The 23,719-nt window shown below is 39.8% G+C and overlaps 1 protein-coding gene across 1 annotated transcript in view; it reads left to right on the plus strand.

Annotated features, from left to right (window-relative positions):
- UCHL3 (ubiquitin C-terminal hydrolase L3) overlaps window positions 1–17,356 on the plus strand; it is a 96,693-nt gene extending 79,337 nt beyond the window's left edge. The window contains exons 6-8 of the mRNA XM_073612677.1: window positions 6,779–6,854; window positions 13,101–13,159; window positions 17,201–17,356. Coding sequence (XP_073468778.1) covers window positions 6,779–6,854; window positions 13,101–13,159; window positions 17,201–17,284 — 219 coding nt within the window. The 3' untranslated portion in view covers window positions 17,285–17,356. The remainder of the gene's footprint in view (window positions 1–6,778; window positions 6,855–13,100; window positions 13,160–17,200) is intronic.
- Window positions 17,357–23,719: the final 6,363 nt, after the last annotated feature.

The following is a 23,719-nucleotide window of genomic DNA, read 5'->3' on the forward strand; positions in this document are numbered from 1 at the left end:
TCACATCTTTTGATTTTACTGCAGTAAGCTGATATTTCTGGATTCCTGCCCTTAACATTGTCACTGTGGTTAACTGAATAAGCTTGTATGTGTTATAATATTTTTTACCATTGTCCCTATGTGTTTTATGTATTAAAATTGTATGTAGTAAATCTTGTCGCCTGGACTAAACATGCCCATAGATGTTATGTATAATCTTAATGTAATTGAGCTACAGTTGTTTGTTTTGTCTGTTCATTTTGAAATCCTGGCAACCTCAAATATCCAGTTTTGGTGAAAGGTCAAGCATGGATGGATTTTTCCCAAGTCTTCTTCCAGAAAAAGCATATTAGATATAGGCACCTCCTCCAACAGGAATAGGAAACGCATCACGTTTAAAAGGAAGTCCTTCTGAACTGGTCAGTTCTGGTGCTTCCTCTGACTGGAGGAAATGCATCACCTAGAACAGTGATGGCGAACCTTGGCACCCCAGATGTTTTGGAACTACATTTCCCATGATGCTCAACTACACCATACAGTACATGAGCATCATGGGAAATGTAGTTCCGAAACATCTGGAGTGTCAAGGTTCGCCATCACTGACCTAGAACCTGGTGAAGGAGGCCTCTGTTTTTCTGGCTGTCCTTTTTTTCTTCCACCCATCTCTTTACCCAACTGGCTGCTCTTGGAGAAAATTAGGGTTTTGCTAGATTTCCCTCCAGGATCCCCTTCTCAGTACAGGAAGGGGCTGGATTGACTCCCCTTCTTTTGTGCCTGGTACAGGCTGTGTCTGTAAATGTCACATCCCCTTGACAGGAACCAACATGGACAACGCAACTTCCCAGTCCGGGTGTCCTGGTGCATGCGCTGTAGGACACTTTGTGGCATGAGCTTGCGCAATAAGTGTGTTAGAGGTGTTGAGCCTGGCATGCGCAGGAGTGACGTCAGTGACAGGGCTTCATTCTAAGGTAAGCTTTTCATAATGTGCTAGTATGTGATGCATACTAACACATTATACCATTTGCCTTGCACAGGATTTATTTTTTAAAATTCTGCAGCTTACTACCTCTTTAGGTCACACATATTTGAACTTGTTGCCCCACTGCACATTCGACCCACTATTGAACCACTGTTGCATGTAAAGTTTATGGCCCCACTGTTGCATGAAAGTTTGACCAAAGTAGTACATGAACTACTTTGAAGTCACTGCAACTCTAAGTTACACATATATGAATAGTTAATATTGGGAAAACATGGGGTACGACTTGTCCTGCTACTTTGATGTCCAAAGTTGCATGACAAGTTGCACAAGTGTGAATAGATTGTCCAATGTTAAGCAAAGTCGCCTCACTGATGAGGTCCCATACTATGTCCTGCTTACACAGCTTTTTTTCCAGTCCCCATTAACCTGATGTATGCTACATTTCACAGAATTGTTTAGCACACAATAGCCTGATTGGTTCGCAGTGACAACCACCTGCTTGATTTTTGTTGCTGTGGAACTTAAAACATAATTCGACCAAACCATATTTATTGCAAGCATTTGAAGTGTTTTTGATATTCTGCTAGATTGTTATTCCCTTCAGTGACCCTTTATGAGAGCATTTTTTACTCACCTCTATTTGTACGGTGACATACACGGTTTCTGGAGTTTTCATTTTTACAAATTTCTATGGCTCATTTATAAGGCGTCTGTTAACCCTAAAATGCTGATATTACGAGGTGCCCTAGTGAATTTTGTATAGGGGTTTATGTAAAAATATATTTTATAGAGTGTATAATCAGCTTACAGCAGAGTTTTGGCTAGCACAATATGATAGGTAGTGGCTAGAAAACTTCTGCTTGAGTCAGACAATAGTAATCGGCTCAACAAATACTTCGCAAACAAATACTTCCTATTGTTAAAAGAGAAAAACATGAGTCTGCTTTATTTAAGGTCAACTTTTTGAGTAATACATAGAATGGCTGTAAGATATGTTTTAATTTTATAGTGTTCTACAAAGTCTAGTAATACCTGTATGATTCTGTCAGCTTTTCAACTTCCAATGTGGCAGAAAGTCCAATATTACATGAGATAGCTAGTAATTTTGCTGTTTATCTTGGCCTAGGCAATTTTAGAAGATCGTTTATAGAATTTTAGAAGCCTGAATTTATACGTGGGTTTTACATTCCAGCTAGCTGGCATTGTGTCTGAATACAGAACTTAGAAAAATTGCGCATAGAAACTGTTAAGCTGCCAAAACTCCACTAGACCTATCGTGCAAAAAAACATCTAAAACAATAATGTGGCGCTCCAAATGTGAACAAATAAAAAAATGTGGACCTATGAAGTCCAAAGTATAAATGAATATATGATAAATAGTCAATGATGTGAAAATAGTAATAATGAGTAAAAGAAGTTAAAAAAAAAAAAAAACACTGTTTTAAATAAATAAATCAAAATTCATGGATAAACAGTGTGGGATAGCCCATCGTAAGAAATTAATTATGCACATAAAGTCTCTGTTTTTCAAAGTGTATTAAAATGTGATCTTTAGGTGCTATCCACAAATGATAAGGTTGGCACGCTTACTAGAAATGGTGGCCTCATATACTGTACAGCATGTGAGTCAAACAGGTGGTCATGAGGGAGTACCTTAATGGGAACCAGCAAGGAAGGTCAGTGTTTTGTAGGATGAGCCCCATCCAGTATTAAGAGGTTCCAACATCAAAAGACAGGCTCCAAAATGTGCAGTGGACCTCATCAGATGTTAGAGATCCATGGTGGTAGGTATAAAAAAACAAAACAGCTGCACATAGTGTGACACAGTATGGTAGGTTTTATATAAAATAAGGGGGTGTACAAAAATTCCAATAAAAACACGCTAGTATCGTTCAGTTGTATAAGCAGTTTGCAGTGACTCCTCGAGCATCATCGGATGCGTTTCGTCCTCTTGGACATCACCAGATGGTGGAGCACTGCTGGTGGTGATACTGTTCACACCCTTTGTAGTGCTCATCTATGTTGAGTGAGAAGCACCTATAACGGATGGTTTGGCAGATGGGATAAGTATTACAATTACTATGAATATGCCAGGGAAGGTTCCATCTGCTGATGACACTGCCTGATATTTGGCGTGCAGTACTGTGGTCCACCAGCAGGTGCCTCCTGGCAGTCTGGAACTGCCAGGGGAGCGTTCCCCTGTTGGTAGTATTATGTGATCTTTGGGCCGCAGTACTGGCATCCACCAGAGGGTGGTTCCTGGCACTGTGGGGCCGACATCATCTCCTGCAATCAGGCATCACCTGAGTCTGATTGAGATGAGTATAAATACTCGGCAAGTGCACACATACCTGGGCGTGGTATTGTGCTTGTGCCCTGACCTGCAGCCTGTTTATCTGTGATCTTGATCTCTGATTCCTGAGTCAAACAGGTGATCGTGAGGGAGTACCTCAATGGGAACCAGCAAGGAAGGTCAATGTTTAGAGGATCCTGATCCTGAACCCTGATTCCTGAGTCAAACAGGTGGTCGTGAGGGAGTACCTCAATGGGAACCTGCGATCCTGTTCCCGATCCCTGATTCCTGTATCCTGAACCTGTTTGTATTTGTTCCTGTATCCCTGGATCCTTGCCCTGCAGCCTGATCCCTTCCATCTTGTTCCCTGTCTGTTTACTCCTGGCCCCCCATCTGCTGATCTCCTGTTTATGACCCTGCCTGGCTTGACTACGCTTCTGGTACTCCCTTTTGCCATTATCACTGTTTGGTTGTTTGGTTTGTTCACTCTGTATTGGTGGTGTGTTCACATTTATATGCATTTATTTTAATAAACTTACTTTCACCTATTTATGTCTGGTTCACTCTGTCGTAGTCGCATAGTTCTGGTCACATCTGGTTTATGACAGAATAGCATATGTGTGGTCTATGTATCTTTTGATCATTGCACGTTTTTTATTGCACTCCCCTTGTTAACACAATATTATTAGAGCTCAGGACGATTCAAGTATGGTTATAAGAACTTGTTTGGATGGTTTGCTTATGTTTTGGTCCAAGCATGACATCCGTTGTCTCCTGTGTAACCTGAGAGCGTTCCCTGACCCGATTTATTGCATAACCTCAAGTGGCTTGATGAAGAGATTTGTGCTATATAGATGCGTGTCTAAGCTTTCTCTCAGGATTTTTAAGGGAGTAAAGAAATCTTGCAAAATAACTATAAAATGGCATGTGCCTAAGGCTCCATTCACACCTAAGCTTACTGCAGTGACACCTGCTGCACCAATTTTTTTTTAGTCTTTGTGTCTGTTTTTGGCGTGGCACCATTCATTTGAATGGCTCCAAAAACACGCCAAAGTAGCTCCTGTACCAAATTTTGGCGCAGAGTCAGGCGCTTTTGGCATTGCGTTTTTTTGCAGAGATTTTATCGCATTTTGTCTCTTGACAATTGTGGCAAAATCAGACCGCATTTGGGGAGCCAATAAGAAATAATGGCATAGCAAACTTGTCCTGTGACTTGCCGCTATTCCAGAATCCAGTTCGCTCAGGTGTGAATGGAGCCTAAGAGGTCTTAAATGATTTGTTATACATTTTGAAAAAGGCCAAGGCATTGCACATTCATTTCTTCAAAAAAACATTTTTTAAACTTTTAACCTGTTTGCTGCTGTTCCAAGCGAAAACAAAATTACAAAACATCTAAAATGCATGTTATGTGCACTCTGCCATACATCAGGACATCACATAGAGAACTGATTCACACCAACAATGTATTCAATTGGACGAGATAGTCCAGTATAAAATTTGAAGACGCAAACGTAAATTAAGAATGGTTTTTGGATGCCCTCCAGGCAGCCCTGGTCCATTGCATGGCTCTGAGTAACTGGTTTTAAAGGAGTTGTAAAGGCAGATGTTTTTTTTATCTTAATGCATTCTATGCATGTGGATGTAAACCCGAAATGTGTTTTTTTTTTTTTTTTTGTTTGTTTGTTTTTTATATCATACTGTAGAGTATAAGATTTCCTATCATTTGAGCCCAGTCTTGCCACACAGAGTTAATCCATCTCTGAGCAATCCTCTTTTATTGTTCAGTGAGAAAAATCTTGACAAACTGAGAAAAACTTTCCTCCCCCTTGCTGTGAGTGACAGATGATTTACATATCTTGTGCACTAGCCTAAGACGCATTATTTTTTAATTCCCTCCCACTCCTTTCTTCAGCAGCTCTGCAAGGATTGGCTGTTCCACAACTCACCACACCTCAGCATGATTTGGCATGCTGAAGTCATGTGGTTATTTTCCTGTCTTTTCACTGGATGTTAGAGATCATAGCAGAAGTTCAGTGTTAGAAATAAGAGAAAATGCATATTGACAAGGAGTGTAGAGGTGGGCGGGGAGTCTACTGACATCACGACTCCACCCACCGAGCTCAAGACAACAGACCCACCCACAGAATATGCAGTTTTTCGGGTCTAATAACAGACAGAGGGGAGACATTTGACAGGTAAAGATACATGCAGGAGGCGTGTATATCCTTATAGACAACTCATATGGCAGTAGTTTAGAAAGGATGACATTGGGTTTACATCCCAATGAAAAACCTTCTTGTGTGCAGCAGCTTCCTAATGCTTTCCTGAGCCCCATCTAGATCGAGCGATGTTGCACACGAGAGCCTCGGCTGTCCGGGGACTCCCCCTCATTGGCCGCAGTTCCGTGTCTGAATGGACACACACAGCTGTACAAAACCACTACACAGAGCAGGTAAATATGACATGCTTGTTACTTTTATACAAAAAAACAGACTTTAATATAACTTTAACCTAGAGCACTCCCACTGTGTCCCTAATATACGCCTTGCATCCTGTCTTTGGCCCCCTCTCCCCCTGGCACACCCTCTCCCCTCTACGCCTGTCCTTATCCCTCCACCCCCTCTTTGTTCCCTCTCGATTCTCTCTATATACCTTTTTAACATATATAAAACATAATTGTTATAAGGCAGCGGGTTAGGGATCTTTGCAGGCAGCTTGTTAAAGATGTCTGTCATGCAAACATGTTAGGCCCCCTTTTTTCTGGCATTGACCTTTCTTGCCTGAATCTATTGACTTAAAGTGGACCTTCAGTCATTTTTTTTTTTTTTTTCAACTTTCCATCTATTAAATCTTCTGCCCTTGTTGTTTTAACTTTGGATAGTAAAACTTTTTTTCTACCAGTAAATACCTTATACAGCCCACTTCCTGTTTCTTGTCTGGTCATTAGCCCGGGACCATGCATTTGAGAGGTTGCCAGGAAGGGAGGGGGGATGGGTCCTAAAAGGGCCAATGAAAGCTGGAGGTGTGCCTCTGTGTAAATTCAGGAAGAGAACAGGCAGCAGCTTCAGCTGCCCACAGTTAGAATGGTTGCAGCCAGACTCCGTGGAGGGAGATTTCTGAAGCATATTTGGACAGTACAGAGTTACAATATATAAAATATGCAAAGTGGTTAGATAAAAGCTTAAAAATGGCAAAGATGTTTTTATTACAAATTATGTGAACAAACTGCAGTTCCTCTTTACTGTCAGGGGTCAAAAATCTCCTGACTCTTCTGAAAAAGTTGCACAAGTTGATATGATGGTTTCCCTCAGCTGTGTCTGAGCTGCTTTCAACCCATGTCTATTTGTTAAAGTATTTAAAGAAAACAAATGTGTTCATATTTGCATAAAACCAAGACAGTAACTTTCCAGTGTAATTGTATTTGTTCCTCTGGATGTAATTCCTTGATGAAGAAACTGTATCTGCTTCATTAAACATTCTCTGCTTTTTACATGTAATAAAAATAATTTGTGCTTCTCCTACAGGCACCAAGTTTAGATGATAAAGTAGACTTGCACTTCATTGCTTTTGTTGATATACAAGGACATCTGTATGAGCTAGGTAACTTTTTTTTCTGTTTACTTATGTGTATAGTATGTTGTATTGATGACCAGCAACTATGTTGCGATGGGATGAAAAAACACCAGGAGGTTGCAGAGTGTGTGTGTGTGTGTGTGTGTGTGTGTGTATATGTGTATATGTTATGTATATGTTATTTACAGAATGAAAAGTGCGTGTGTGTGTAAAATATATATAATTATCGTATATACAGCGGGTAAAATAAGTATTGAACACGTCACCATTTTTCTAGATGAATCTATTTCTACAGGTGCTATTGATGTTAAATTTCCACCACATGTCAGGCTGCATTCAAACTACAGAGATTATAATCGCAGGCAGATCTGCCGCGAATTGACAGCACCGAGGTGTGAATGACAAAACGTGGAACTCGCATCTGAGATGCCACTCATTTGAATGGCACCTCAAAACACGGTGCGGGTCTGCAGTCGCGGCACACATGTTGCCCCAAGGTAGCTCCTGAACTATTTTTGGGCGACATGCGTCCTGTGATTGCAGCACGTTTTTATCGCGCGCCAATCACGGCAGACCTGCAACGCGATCTGAGGTGTCTTTTAAATGAATGGCATCTCAAACGCGAGTTCCGAGTTTTGTCATTCACACCTCGGCACTGTTGAATCACGGCCAAATCCGCCCACGATTCAAACCACTGTAGTGTGAATGCAGCCCAACAACCCATGCAATCCATACAAACTAAGAAACCAAAACAATTATGTTTTGAAGTTTAAGTTATGTGTAATAAAATGGAATGAGACAAGGAAAAAGTATTGAACACGTGAAGAAATGGAGATACAAAAAGGCATGGAAAGCCAAGAAACAAGCTGAAATCTATCAGTAATTAGAAAGCAATCCTGCCCCTTATCAGTGCAAATTAATATCAGCTTGTTCCGTCTCAACTGATGGCCTATAAAAAGGTGTCTCATTACCAAGGTGTCACACAAGAAACCTCTCATGTTGGGTAAAAGCAAAGGGCAAGACCTTATCAACCTTATTGTTGCAAAGCATACTGATAGCATTGGTTACAGAAGGATTTCTAAACTTCTGAATGTTCCACTAAGCACTGTTGGGGTCATAATCTGGAAGTGGGGAAAAAAACATTATTTCACCATAAACTGGCCAAAACCAGGTGTTCCTCGCAAGATTTCTGACAGAGGAGTGAAAAGAATTATCAGAAGAGTTGTCCAAGAGCCAAGGACCACTTGTGGAGAGCTTCAGAAAGACCTGGAATTAGCAGGTACAATTGTTTCAAAGAAAACAATAAGTAATAAACTCAACCGCCATGGCCTGTATGCACACTCATGTAAGACTCCATGGCTGAAGAAAAATCATGTTGAAGCTCATTTAAAGTTTGCTGCACAACATTTAGACAGGCCTGTGAAATACTGGGAGAATATAGTCTGGTCAGTTGAGACCAAAATTGAACTCTTTGGATGCCATAATACACACCATGTTTGGAGGTCAAATGGCACTGCACATCACCCCAAAAATACCATACCAACAGTGAAGTTTGGAACGTCATAGTGTGGGGCTGTTTTTCAGCATACAGTACTGGCAAACTTCATTTCATTGAAGGAAGAATGAATGAAAAAATGTACCAAGACATTCTTGATAAAAAAATCTGCTACCATCTACCAAGGTGATGAAAGATGATGAAGCTGAAACGAGGGCCGACATTTCAGCAAGACAATGATCCCAAACACAAAGCCAAGGAAACTCTTAATTGGTTTCAAAGAGAGAAAATAAAGCTGCTAGAATGGCCAAGCCAATCACCTGACTTCAATCCTATAGAAAATCTGTGGAAAGAACTAAAGATCAGAGTTCATAGAAGAGGCCTACGGAACCCTCAAGATTTGAAGACTGTGTGGAATAATGGACCAAAATCACACCTGAGCAAGGCATTCAACTAGTTTCTCCATACAGGAGGCATCTTGAAGCTCATTACCCACTAAGAATTTTGTACAAAGTATTAAATGTCAGTTAGCGTGTTCAGTACTTTTTCTGTGTCATTCAATTTTATTACACATAACTTAATTTCTAAACGTATTTGTTTTGGTTTCTGTGTATGTATAGCATGGGTTACTGACATGTCAAATAGCATCTTTAGAAATATATTTAACTAGAAAAATGGTGACGTTGTATATAAAAATATATATACAAAATTTTTATATATATATTCTATTATATTATATTATATATTTTTTTTTCTTTTTTCAGCATTTTGGATTATTGAGAACAGAGCAGTTTTTCAGGCAGTATAGCTCTTCATTGAATGGATTTTATTTCCCGTGAGCACAAGTGGCCTAATGGTTACCTTTTATAAATGAGCCATTTGTGTTAAAATGGAGACCCTGACCTGATTTTAAGGACCTCATTGTTTCAGCACAGGTGGTTCAGCTAGAATGCAATGATTAAATCAGGAGCTGAAATAAGAAATTGGATAGTGTCAGCATTATTTAGGACACTGGCAGGGTGTTCACGAAAGAGATGTTGACTTGGGCTGTTATAAGTCTTTGGCTGTTTTAGAGACTTGATTTAAACCAAACTAGCCCACAAATGTGTGTTTTAAATCCAATTAAAATGAGCAAACATATATAGCCAATTATATAGTTTTTCAACCAGTTGTCTTATCCACAACCTCCTTTTAAAGTACACCAAATTCTGATAGAGGGAACTTGTAACCATATTGGTGCATATGTAACAAGAACTAGGGTACAGCCTGTGATATTTTTTATTTATTTGCACCAACATCAAAATTTTCGGCAAATGCTTTCAGGGTGTGTCCCATTCTTCAAGAACCATGCAGTACTGTCCCAAGCTTGTTCTGATAAGGTGGATGTTGGTGCAAATAAGAAAACTATCATGGTCAGGACTCAAATGCTCTTGATAGAGGAGGAACATATAAGACATAACAATACAATATGCTGCACTGTGTGTAGACCTTTAAAAAAAAAAATTGATCAAAAATTATAAACATATAATGAACATATATAACATGCCACGATACTCTTAACATGCATTTTTTTTTTTAACAAATGAAGCCAACGAATAAAGTGCTTATATGTGCCAAAAATTATTTTCAAGCTAATAAGTGTTCCTATATAGACAGTCCAAATCCATTAAACTAACAAGTGCTTCAGTGCACGGACAATGTCTAAAAAAACTTCCTTTTTATCTTCACACAATTCCCCCTGAGGAAGTCACTTGACCCTGTGACGTAACTCCTAGGGGAGGGGAAGATGGTATGAAGAGACGCTGAGACATACTTTGGAGCAGCAGGGAGTTGTTGCAGTGCCGTGGATTTTATCTAATATACGCTCTATACAGCTTGTGCACTGGAGCACCCATTAAATATGAGTGTGATTTATGCATTTTAATAAAACGTATGGTTTTAAAGATCTAAGCACTATTTGGAGCTCCTCTTTTTCATATGTACACTGAGCAACAGCTGACACTGACAGGATGGGAGGGAGGAAGACGTGCTCTATTAGTCCGGGGAGACTAAAAAGCCATTTTTGTGACCTCACATTTAAGTTTGGACATCACCTGAGGTGAGCACACATCTAATGGGGGGGAGCACTGATGTGAAATATCACTAGCACATTTGAGATTGTGTGAAGATACAAGGAAATTTTTTTAGCCATTATCCATGCACTGAAGCACTTGTTCGTTTAATGGATTTGGACTGTATATATAGGAACACTTATTAGCTTGGAAATAATTTTTGGCATTTATATTAGCACTTTATTCGTTCACTTGGGGACAATTGGGAAAAATATGTACGTTAAGAGTATGCATGTTATACATGTTCGTTTCTAATTTTTGATCATTGTTTTTTTTAAAGGTCTACACACAGCGCAGCATCATTTGTTTATGTTTTGCACATTTATATTGGAAGTGTGTCTAATGCTGCCAGCTAGGTCTTATATATATCGGCTTATGTATAGCTGTTCGCAAGCTTTTATCTGATTGACCCTATTTTATGTCTTATATGTTCTATCATGCATTTTTTTTTTAAACACTTTTACTTCTGTAATTTCTTGTACAATATACTGTGTGTATATTCTATCAGTATGAAGTGCCAGAGCTTGAAAAAGTACTGGTGAAAGCTTCAATGGATCCCCTGATTTGAGGTCCATCTATTCAGTAATAGAATATTTTGTATTGGTTGAAGCCAAGCTGCTCTTTGATGTTTCCAGTATGCTATGTATAAAGTCTTGCAAATTTATATGTGACCACACCTTTTATATGTGAATCAAATTCATTTTGTTTTTGTCTTCAATCCATTTATAAAATACATAAATTTAAAGTGTTCCTAAACTCGCAACAGTAAAATCAGTCTGTATATGCAGTAAGGCATTATGACATCCATTATAGTATCCAATAAAGCGTCCTCTGTAAACAAACATTAAATCTTTATCCATGGGGCTCACACCCTTTGTGTGACCACCACCAATGCACTCTATCAACTCACCAGAGTTAACAATTAAGCTGGCGCCTATTAAACACTATAGCACAGGATTAGCTCATCAGCCACCACAGGATTCCATATATTTATCCGTGAGCTTGCAGTCTGTGTAGTGCAGCTGGGGCCAGCACAGCTTAAAGCGGAGGTCTGCCCAAAAAAAATTAAAAGCCCAACAGCTGCACATACTACAGCTGCTGGCTTTTAATAATAGGACACTTACAGTACCTGTCCTGGAGTTCAGCGTTGTCGGCACCACAGCTGATGTTTCCATCAGCTGTCAGGTGCTTCTGCCGCCATTGCTGGTAAGGGTACCCGGCAGTGTAGCCTTTCGGCTTCACGCCGGAAACCCTACTGCGCTTCGGCTTCACGCCGGGAACTCTACTGCGCATGCAGGCCCGCTTCTCTCTCCTACTGGCCTGGCGACAGGGGAGGGAGGAGCCCCAGCCGTGACGTCAATAGCCGCGGCTGAGGCTCCTGGAAGTGGGAAAGGATACCTGTCAAAGGCGGGTATCCTGTCTGCCCCCGAAAGGTGCCAAATGTGGCACCGGAGGGGGGAGAGGGATCTGATGAGCAGAAGTTCCACTTTTGGGTGGAACTCCGCTTTAAAGCAAATGATGTCATGCAGCCCAGGAGTCTTCAGGAGGGAAGGAGGGGAAGAGTGTTTTTTTTTTTTTTTTTTTTTTTTTTTTTTTTTTCTCAGCTAAGCTCTCATGCCTGCATGCTTCTGCTAAGGGCAGATTGATTTCAGGAAGTAAATGCTACATGAATCATTTGCCCTTTGCCAGAAATGCTAGGGAGTTGATTTTCAAAGTGATTTCTCAACAAAATAAAGCATAGAGACGATGGATGGGATGGTTTGCTTTGAATATTACAAATATATTTAACAGCTTTTTTAGGCTTGCAGTGCTGAGATGCAGTGCAGATCCGCTTTAAGCCGTGCTGGCCTCGACAGCACTACACAGACTGCAAACTAAGGGATAAATATTTGGAATCTTGTGGTGGCTGATGAGCTGATCCTGTGCTATAGTATTTAATAAGCGGCAGCTTTATCATTAACTCTGGTGAGTTGCTAGAGTGCAAAGGTGACGGTCACACAAAGGGTATGAGCACCATGGAGGAAGATTTATGTTTACAGAGGAAGATTGATGCACTTTATTTAACTGAACTGGACCACAGAGCAATGGAAGAAGGTGACCTGGTCTGATGAATCATATTTTCTTTTACGTCATGTGAATGACTGGTTGCATGTGTGCCACCTAGCTGGGTAAGAGATGGTACCAGGATGCTTTATAAGAAGGCAAGCCAGGAGAGGCAGTAGTCTCTCTCCCACCTGGCAACATATAGGGTTTTGCTACCACTCTCCCTATATGAGTAGGTTTTTTTCTTTTCCACTTTAACCTCAGAGTGGGCCTCTCTACCCCTGTGTGGCACTATACAGAGAGGCCCTTTTTATATAGGCTTGTATGCTGATATTTGATGTTTGCTTGCAGTCTAAGATTTCACATCTTTAGGAAAATGCAAATGTTGCATCTTGCAGCTAAGATATAAAGGTGCTGTGTCGTATCTGAACAGAATTTCAGCTGCTTTCAGGTTACCACACAGAACACACACGTGATTTCATGTGACAACCCATTTAAGAGCATGTATTTAGCATTCTATTTCAAATAACCATATTGTAGTCTTTTATCCACTGGTGTCAGCAAGGTTATCCAAGAAGGGAACATGACAATAGGAGTTAACAGCTGTCTGATTTTATTTTATAGATGGGTCTAAGCCTTTTCCAGTAAACCATGGACAGACCTGTGAAGATTCATTCTTAGAAGTAAGAACACCATGTTACTTAAAAGTTCTGTACGAAAAAAAATTGGCTTCTGTAGTTTGATTCTTTGTCTAACACCAAGACATCTGTAGCAATGGGTAGATGTTTCCCTCCAAAGTTAAAAAGGTCATGGAAAAATATAAAAGCCTAAATGCAGAAAATGGCAATAACATATGTAAAATAGTGAGCAGAATGTTGACCTTACTCCATGACCAATTCATGTTGCTTTCCTCTCCCCCTCTAATTCTCCCCCAAAGTTACCATGTTTGCTGTAATCTATAGCATCCCCACAGACATCTGTTTTGCCACTTCATCTAAATTCTGATTGATAGGTGTCACTTTAGTGTGGAAACCGGTTCATTTTTGTTCATGTGCAATGAAACGGTTATTTAATCTTGCTCATGGAAAGGAGCAAGTGAACCCTGGTCCCAAGGAATCTTCCATTCTGTTCAATGTGGCACTTCCTTGCTCCTTACTTTGCTCACTTATTGCTCGAGGAGTTCAAACTGCTCATATTACTTGTTTAAGTCATGCTGTTTATGGTATGCTTTACTTACAGTATTACTGTTTATCAACTTTATTTCTCAATTTATGACTAATATTTGGAAAATTAAAGTGAGGCATATAGGCTTTGTATACACTGGGCTTATCTATAACCCCCAAACATTCTATTTATTTTATTTTTTTAGCACAGACCCTAGGGAATTCGTGATTGTTGCACTTTTTTATGTCACACGGTATTTGCACAGCTGTTTTTCAAACGCAATTTAAAAAAAAAAAAGCTTTATTGAATAAAAAAAGAGAGATATACCCCATTTTTTTTTTTTGTAAAATATTAAAGCTGCTGTTATGCCGAGTAAATAGATACCTAACATTTCTCACTTTAAAATTGCACACGCTCATGGAATGGCTACAAACTATGATACTTTTTTTACAGGTTTACCTGTTTAGAGTTAGAGGAGCTCTAGCGCTCAGCGATACCTCAGATGTGTGGTGCGAACACAGTTTACATATGTGTGCACGACTTGTGTATCCGCTTCTGGGCGTGAGCACGGAGGGCTGGGAGTGCTTTAATTTTTTTTTTTTCTTATTTATTTTTTTTACTCACTTTTTCATTACAAGGAATGTAAACATCCCTTGTAATGTAAACCAGGATGACAGGTCCTCCTTTTTCTCCTTTTACCTTTTTTAAAAGCAAAAGATACCAAAGAAAAGAAAAGTGATCTTTTGCTTAAAGAAAGGGAAAAAAGTTTTGTTTACTTCCGTCCTAGACCGGTAGTGACGTCCTGAAGTCACTCTGGTCCTCCAAAGCCATAGAGGTGATCAGAGATGATCTGGTCTCTTCATCTCTCTGATCAGCCAGCTGAACCGTCATCTCATTTCTCGCGCACGCTGGTAAAAACAGCCCAAGCAACACCGGCAAGTGGGGAGGGGGGTTGACGTCCCCTCTCGCTGCTTCTGAAAGCAATCCAGCAGCTAATGAGTCCCGGGGACCGCTTTCATGAGAAGGCCAGCTGAAAAGAAAAAAAAAATACCAGGTTATGGCTGATAGCTTCAGCCATAATCCCAGTGAACCACTTGCAAACCGCAACGTATTGTGGTCTGCAAGTGGTTAAAAACAACACTTTTACATGCATTTGGCATTCAGCCCCTGGTCACACCGGTGCGATTTGTCATGTGATTTGACAGTTTCAAATCTTATGACAAGTCACACCCTATTGTCCACATTGGAAGCGGTCAAATCGGTGTGACTTCCTGCAGTACTTTTTGCACGTTCAGGTGCGACTTGCATAGACATCCGTGCATGAAGTCGCACAGATGTCTTCCAAGTCATACCTGAGGTAGAAATCAAATGCTACTTTGAAATCGTGCTACTTCGAGTGAAGTAGCATGATTTAAATGATGCAACTGCTGTACAGTTTATTGCTACTGTAAAATACCATAGGTTCAATATTTTTATATAATTAAACCTTCTCATCTAAACAAAAGTTTTTAATGGGCTCAGAGCAGCCCTGATACTCCACTTCTCAGGTCCCCCGCTAGCACTTTTGGCTCCTCAACAACCATTTAAAGAGGAGTTCCGCCCACCCCTTTAAAAATCAGCAGCTTCTCATACTGCAGCTGCTGACTTTTAACATTAGGACACTTACCTGTCCTGGTATCCAATGATGTTGGCATCGCAGCCGATGTTTACATCGGCTGGTCATGTGCTGCCAATGCCATTGCTGGTAAGGGAACCCGCCAGTGTAGCCTTTTGGCTTCACAGCTGGGCCCCTACTGGCATGCATCCTGTGCTCTCACGGGCCCGGCAGAAGAGGGGGAGAAGGAGGGGGCCAAACTGCTGACGTACTTCGCCGTGCGTTGAATGAAAAATGTAAAAACCCCACTGAATCCACTGCACTAGTAATTAAATTAATGAACCATGGCTGGTGCGTCTAATAGATGGGATACCTCCTGTAATACCAATAGTTATGTGGAACTACAAAATGTTAAGACAAAGATGTCTCAAGAATGGTAAATAATCAGAGGGTCAGCTTCAGTCTATGGTACAAATATATATAAGACTTTATTGATGAAAAAAGATTAAAAGCGTGAGGTTCATCAGAGGTGACACAACTTAGTGCCTCAACAACGGTGAACCACACTCTCACAATGTCAAAAAACAATCAACTGAAACACAAAAGGATATAAAATCAGTAAAAACCACTGTGCTCGAATCACCTCCCCACACACTCCACAGACCCTCCACAGATTCCCTGACTCACACATGTGGGATATTAAATAGATGTTATGTGTTTGAAAAATATTCATTCAGGATAACTCATTGCTGTCCAGTAATGTGGTTTCAAAATAAATACTTGATAAACATATCATACAGAGCTAGTATTCCCATATAGCCATGAGTTGGCCACTAATATCTTGTGCACGGATCCTAATAGAATTATTTTACTCCCTGCATTGATCAGTGCAGATCAAATATTTGAATGGAATGACAGCCCCACAGTCAGTCCCAATATTTTTGGGCGTGCTCCAACTTGCAGCTGAAAAGGATTTTAACCCTGTATATTGTTATGTAGCTACATGATATCATGGAAGACAAGTCTTATAAGAATATAAGATTCCAGTCGTTTCCTTTTATCCTGGCACAAAGAGGTTGATCGTCTGCTCAAAGTGTAGGCAATGGTGAATCGCAAACAATATAGCAGAGCTGTATATTTATATGTACACTTCGCCGTGGCCCGATCTCAAGGAAGTGGGGAATGGTACCTGTAAATAACAGGTACCCGCTCCTCCCTCCCCCCAGAAAGGTGCCAAATGTGGCACCAGAGGGGGGGAGGAGTCAAAAAAGCGGAATTTAATTTACAGGGATTTCCTCTTCCTGTTGTGACTATGGAAAAGGAAGTGATGTCAAATCTCCCCAATGGGGAACAGATGTCAAAAAACTTACTGGGGTTATAAACCTCCCTTACTCTATCCTAAATGGGGAGAAAAATATATTTTGCTTATAGTTCTACTTTGAAATTGGCACCATTTAAAACTTTGCTGAAACTGAGAACTGGTATCTCACTGCCATTATAAACAGCAGCTGAGACTGAAACTATAACATTCCTTTTAATGGCTTCCAGCAGACCAAAGGTTTTGTGATAGAACTGTAATTACAGAATTCCTAAAGCTTTTTTGTGTTTAGTTACTTCATCCATGTAATGTCACCTCAGGCTGTACAATGAGAACAGATAAACCTTTGCCAGCAATGCACTATTGGCTCACAAATTATAGGAGATGAAAAGACTATAAAGTCAATCATCCCCATTGAAACAATCTGTCCATGAGCTGAAAAAGCTTCTTTTTAAATGTTTTTTTTTTTTTTTGTTTTTTTTCTAAAGACGTTTGAACTCTGCAGAGAATAGGCACTCCTGTTGATATTTTATGAACCACGGATGTATATTTTTATCAAGTGACTAATACTGCAGTACAGTATGTTTAACTCCTTTTAATATTAAATGTATGTTCTGATATTTTTTCTGTCCTTGCTCTGCCCTTTAGGATGCTATTGAAGTTTGTAGAAAGTTTATGCAACGTGATCCAGATGAACTGAGGTTTACTTTGGTGGCTTTCTCTAAAGCATGATGAAGCTTGGACCATTAAACTGCCCAATAGCACTTGAAAAGAAAGCCACGTGACAAGTTTTTTTTTTTTTTTTTTTTTAATATTCATTCTGTGCAAATGCAATTTCTCAATATTATTATTAATAAACATTTGCCAAGTCTTGACACTCTGTGGTGAATTCCTATTACTCTTTAGTTCTCTTTCAGCTAAGCTGTATGTGAGATTTTATGGGATGATGCCAATAAACCTGCCAAGTGAACTGGTCAATATATAGAATGCTAAAAAGGGGGCAAAATGAGGGGTGTGCATTTTTTTTCCATCTGTTAAGGTTTTGATGTATTCCAAGTGTGTAGTTTAGCCTGTCAGTTTAATAAAGCAATGGCACGACCTAGAATGGTTGTCGTAGCTTATTTTTCTCCAATTGCAGAACACCTCATTTCAGTGTCTACCTCCTTTCTCCATTGTAGCATTATGTCTTCAGTACTGTAAGTTTGTCATATTTTATCAGTTTTGCCACAATCGGGCTTGCTTAGTAAAGCAACACAAAGAGCTGAAATAATGTTCAAAGTACATAACCATAGCAACCTTTCAATTTACTGACATCATAGCAGTTGGTTACTCTTTGATTTTCCCAGAGGGCCCGCATATAGGTACACCATGTAGGTTAATGAATTCAAGATCTTTTAAACACTGCAGACTTATAACAAAGAGTTGCCAAACCTTATACCTTTTGAAGACAGGAAAAGACCCGGATTATTGAAATGTTAGCCCTGTTAATGTGCTTAGTTTCTGCTGTTTACCTGTTGTGAGGTGCAACTTACCTTGTTTTGGCTGTTTGGTGCTCAGCATATGTTCCTATTCTGTATGCTCTTTTAAATTACCATTTATTAAAGGTGCAGATTTAAAATTCAGTAGAGTTGTGCAGTGATTGTTTCCTTTGGGTGTTCCACAGTGCAAAGCATGTGTTAGAATTATATACTTATCATTTTTTACGAGTCTTCAAGTGATTGTAAACAATCACCTTGTAAAACAATCCATAACGTTTAAAATAGAAATGAAAGGCAAAACATTTTTGTATAGCTATAAAAAAACAAACAAACAAAAAAAATACTTTTTTTCTTTTTTTTTTTTTTTTTTTTTTTTTTATAAATGATCACATTTTCTCTGTCCTCAGCTGCATAAGAGCTGAGGGGAAGAAAAGCAGCAGCACACTGAGCTTACCAGTAAGTGGCCATGTAGCGGGGGGGGGTGTCAGGACAAGTCTGGTCATTGCAGGAGAGCACACGGAGTTCCCAGCACAACAGTGGGCTCTCCTGCTTAGTGTGGTCGGTTTTTAATAGGTAAGCAAGGGTTACTAGCAGGAACACCAGGGATTTCGCATAAAGGAAGCAATACAAAGAGAACAGGATACTTTCTCATACAAGTACATGGTACAGCAGGCACATATCAGGAATATGAAGTGTTGGGGTAACAAACGCTTTAAGTGTGGTAATGCATAGTCTATTGTCTCCAGTGTAATAATATTTGGTCAAGTTACTACCCCATGCTTGATAGATATTCTGCCTTTTTATATGTGAATATTATTATACAGGATTTATATAGCACCAACAGTTTATACAGCACTTTACAATCTAAAGGGAGACAGTACAATTACAATACAGTTCAATACAGAAAACATAGGAGGGTCCTGCTCATAGAGCTTGTAATCTAAACAGGAGGGGGGAGGTGGTACAAAAGGAAATAGCTGCATGTGATGATCTGATGGAGGTGATTCAAGTACAGTTCTTAGTTCGAGGTTGGGAGTAGGCTTCCCTGAAAAGTGGAAAAAAAAATTGGAAAAGTTTCAAGGATTGCCTAAAGGTGGACAGGGTAGAAGCTAACCAGACATACTGGGGCAGGGAGTTCCAGAGGATGGGAGATGCTCTGGAGAGGTCCTGGAGGTGAGCATTGGCGGAGGTAACAAGGGAGCTAGGGAGCATGGTCCATCTCTACTAGGGTCACTTTGAGAGTATGAATCTATTACTTTTTTGTTACTAATCATTTGAAGCAAGTGTATATTGTACACTGGCATGCAACATCTGTTTTATGTCTTTCCTGGTTGGTTGTGTATTGTGTGAAAGTTGTACTATAACAGTACACAGTACTGCACAGGTTCATCTATCCAAAAGAAAATGTCCATGGTCATACAAATATGGGAATATCTAGTAATATAAAGTTGAGTTCTGGTGCTTCTACAAAATCATTTAAAGTGCTACTAAACCCACAACAGTAAAATCAGTGTGTATATGCAGCAAAGCATGCTTGTTATACTCACTGTGGAACTTAAGGGGTTAATCATATGCATTGTGAAAAAAAAAAAAGGCTGTTTTATCCTGTATGCACAGATCCTCCCCCCCTGCACTGTCTGTATGGGGAAGGCCATCTAACACAGGCAGGGTAGCCAACCTGCACATGCTCAGTTGTCTTTTTATGCTGGAGAGAAGTTACTTGTTGATCAAAGCTAGCCAGGTCACGTGATATTGACATCACACATGTGGGCGTGTATACAGGCTGTAGTGGAAAGGACATCTCCTGCCTGAGCTCTCAGCACTGGAGAAACTCTGCAATTTATCATGTAACTGTTATATACAGATCATCCAAAAAGGTATATAGTGGCAGTATTTTAATGTAAAAAGATGATTTATAAGCTGGTGGAGGGGGGGTGGGGAGGGGGCGGATGAACTATTTTCATATTGCTGGGTTTAGTAACACTTTAAGTAAACCGGTCACAAACCTGGGCATTTGATGGGGGGGAGACACATTGAGGTTGATGTACTAAAACTGGAATACAGTACTCATTTTCTGGTGCAGCTGTGCATGGTAGCCAATCGTTTCTAACTTCAGCTTGTTCAATTAAGCTTTGATAATAAGCCCATTCACATCGGGCCGATTTTGACATGTCAAATTGCATGGCAAATTGGAGCCTGTGGCCAGCAATGACACCGTCCGAATCGGTGTGATGCCGACTTTGCGGCGCCGCATTGATTCCCAAAAGTAGTTCCTGCAATACTTTTGGTGATTTCGCACAGATGTCTTTCAAATCGCCCCGAAACTCACACTGAAATGCGGGTTTGCAACTGTGCGAGTGCAGCTGAACTCACATGATTTCAACCCCCCCCCCCCCCCCCCCCTCGTGTGAACAAGGGCTGAAACCTGGAAGTTAATTGGTTTCTAAACAGAGCTGCACCAGATTTTGCACTTTCCAGTTTCATTAAAACAACCCCTCAATCTGAGATTAAAGGGTAACTCCACTTTAAAATTATATATACACACACACACAGTATAACCTTGGATTGCGAGCATAATTTGTTCCAGAAATATGCTTGCAATTCAAAGCACTTGAGTATCAAGCGAATTTCCCCATAAGAAATAATGGAAACTCAGATGATTTGTTCCACAACCATTTATTCATAGGACATTGCTATAATATTTTTATATAGACTATAAACAATGTGATTGGTTGTGTAACCAAAAAATGTTCATCCACAAATTGAAGCCTCTACAAGGGGATTAGAAGCAAAATCCAGCAGGAGCTACAGAGTGTAAAAGAGAAGAAAGGCACTTCCAAGTGTAGCAATATGGTTACATTTAATGAAGGTACAACATTTAGCAACTCACATGATTAAACAGGCACATCTAAGTATGCAGGCATCCGGGGTAAAGCTGTCCACATAGATCGTCCTCCACACCGCCGGATCTCACCGCTGTCCGTCTGCAATCATGATCGGGAAGACTACCCTGAAAGCGAGGCTTGAAGTGCTCGTGGAGCACAGCATGGAAGGGATGACATTGATGGGAGTGCGGAGGATGGTCTATGTGGACAGCTTTATCCCAAATGCCTGCATACTTAGATGTGCCTGTTTTAATCACCAATCATGTGAGTTGCTAAATATAACCATATTGCTACACTTGGAGGTGCCTCTCTTCTCTTTTATACTCAGCTGTGACATGACACTACTTGTATATCAAGACATCGCTTGTATATCAAGTCAAAATTTAATTTTGCTTGTCTTGCAAAACACTCTCAAACCAAGGTTTTACTCTGTGTGTGTGTGTGTGTGTGTGTGTGTGTATATATATATATATATATATACACACAATTGCAACAGAAGTTATATTGTAATTGAATGTTATTACAAATTACCTTTTCATTTTCAATCTGCAGCTCCTGTAATTTTTTGTAAAATGCAATATGGCTACCTGGAGGTGTTCGGTACACAGAATGTGTACAGTGCGCCCCCCCCAAAAACATAATTTCCTGCTTGTGTGATTGGCTTACTGATTTTCCGAGAAGTCTACACAAAAATATAAGTCTGATTTTTGGCATCCCCTGCAACAAAAATTTAGTTTTGGTAAGATACTCCCAATAGGAAAATATGTCTAAAGGGATGCAGACCCTGCAATTTTCCTCATTAGGGGGCTGATTCTGCAGCAGCTGCTTGATAATTATGAAACCACTCCCATTAGACTCACTCAGCCCACATACCCAGAGGAACAAACAGGGATTTCTTCAGAATAACAAAAGGTAAGAATATGCAACAAAGTGTGTTAAAATCCTTGTAATGTGCATAGATCACCCAGAGGGGAATGTTTTTTCCCCCTCAACAAAAGTGCAGTTACGCGTTAAGTGAAAACACTGCATGTCAAAATAATGCATAGAACCAAATATGATCTAGGCAGCTGAATGTATATGCTTATGTATATGTAAATGTACTGCAAGGTTGAGTTTGAGCCTCTCAAATAACCAGTAAAATTACTTTGAGTTGATTCAATTCAAAAAATGCTGCAACTGTGCTAAAGTAAAAAAAAAAAAAAATGTTATTCATATTTGATATTACTCCCACAATCCCTTGTATCCAAATCAAGCTGAGATTTATTGGAAGGCAATAGAACCTGTGAGTTTTTAACCTTTTTCTGTCCCTTGTGGCATTCCAATATCCTTTTCTCCTGATGGTTCCTGGACTCACCTGCTTTCCCTGGGAGCACAGAACCACATAAAAATGACCAAGATGGAGAGTGGAGGGAATTGGTAAATGTCAATTTTCAAATCTCCCCTCTGAACAATGAACTTTAAAGCAGTTCGTTTTAAGCGCTACTGCTTCTCTCAAACCCTGGCAATTGTGGGTGGCTAAAGAACAAATTGGGGACTCTATCTCAGATTTGCTTGGTCTCAGTAGAAAGGAGGCAACAGGGGTCTAGTGGGTCTAGTAGACCCCTAATGTCATTAGAAGGAGTAGCTATCACACCATATAGTGGGGCTTATAAGGCTCCTTATGACAATAATAAAGCTAAAGCAGTATTAAACCCAAAAACAAGAATGCATTAAATTGCAGCTGACCAATTCTTAGATGCAGTGGCAACATTTAGTTTTTATTTGTTGGGCTTTTTTTCCTTATGCTTATACTTCCATATGGCGATCTGCCCAGTAAGTCTTATTTTTACATCATCATTTTGCAGACCAAGCTGTTCAGACAAAGTAGCAGTTAGACATTTAAAGTAATTCTAAAAGTTATTAACAACAAAAAATGTTCTACCTAAACCATTGCACAGAGCAGCCCTGATCCTTTCCCTTTGGATCTCCTGCCATAAAACGCCAGTTGCCACAGTATGTGTGAGATTAGGATATGAGACTCTTTTCTTCTGAATTAAAGGATTGTGCCAGAATGGATTGTACAGGCTCCTCCACCCAATATTCTCCTCACAGTATGTGTGCATTCGCCCTAAAGGTTTTTAAAGTGTTGCCTCTGGACACTTTTTGGTTAATTGTTTTTTTTTTTTTGTCATTTCACCCACAATTTTGAAGTTTGATATATTTGACACATTTATTTGATACAGTCTCCTTGTTTATGTTTAGCTAAAATTGACGATTTATATTGTTTTTGTATTTCTGAAAACAGAGTTTGATAATCATAAGAAAGAGGTCACTGCTAAAGAAAAAAAATGGGCAGCTTGCGCTAGATAAATATACAGTACCCAAACGGATGAGAAAAATAGTGCAGCGCCTCCAAAACACAATATTACAAGCTTGAAGTCTAATGTGCAAATAAACATCCGCAATACTCAAAAATAATTTTAAAAAATCGGTGTACGAGTGCAATTACAATTGCAAGCATGGAAGACATCAACATGTAGGTCCTGTCCCAGCGCATTTCATGTGAATGCACATCTTCAGGGAATGCTAATAATTACACTACACTATATGTAGTCCCCTGCTTGTAGCTACGTGGCGTGAGGTTTTGTTTTTTTTTTTTTTTTGTTTGTTTTTTTTTACCACATGTGAGGGATCATGCTTTTATGTTGGTGAGTGCATTTTAGTTCTGTTGCTAACAGGTAGTGGAGAGGATTTCCATTAGTTGGTGGAACACACTTTCCCTGCGGTGAGATTTATCACATATTTGGACGTTTTTTCGCTTTGGA

This window comes from Aquarana catesbeiana, linkage group LG02 (genome assembly GCF_042186555.1).
Source record: "Aquarana catesbeiana isolate 2022-GZ linkage group LG02, ASM4218655v1, whole genome shotgun sequence".
NCBI classification, from domain to species: Eukaryota; Metazoa; Chordata; class Amphibia; order Anura; family Ranidae; genus Aquarana; species Aquarana catesbeiana.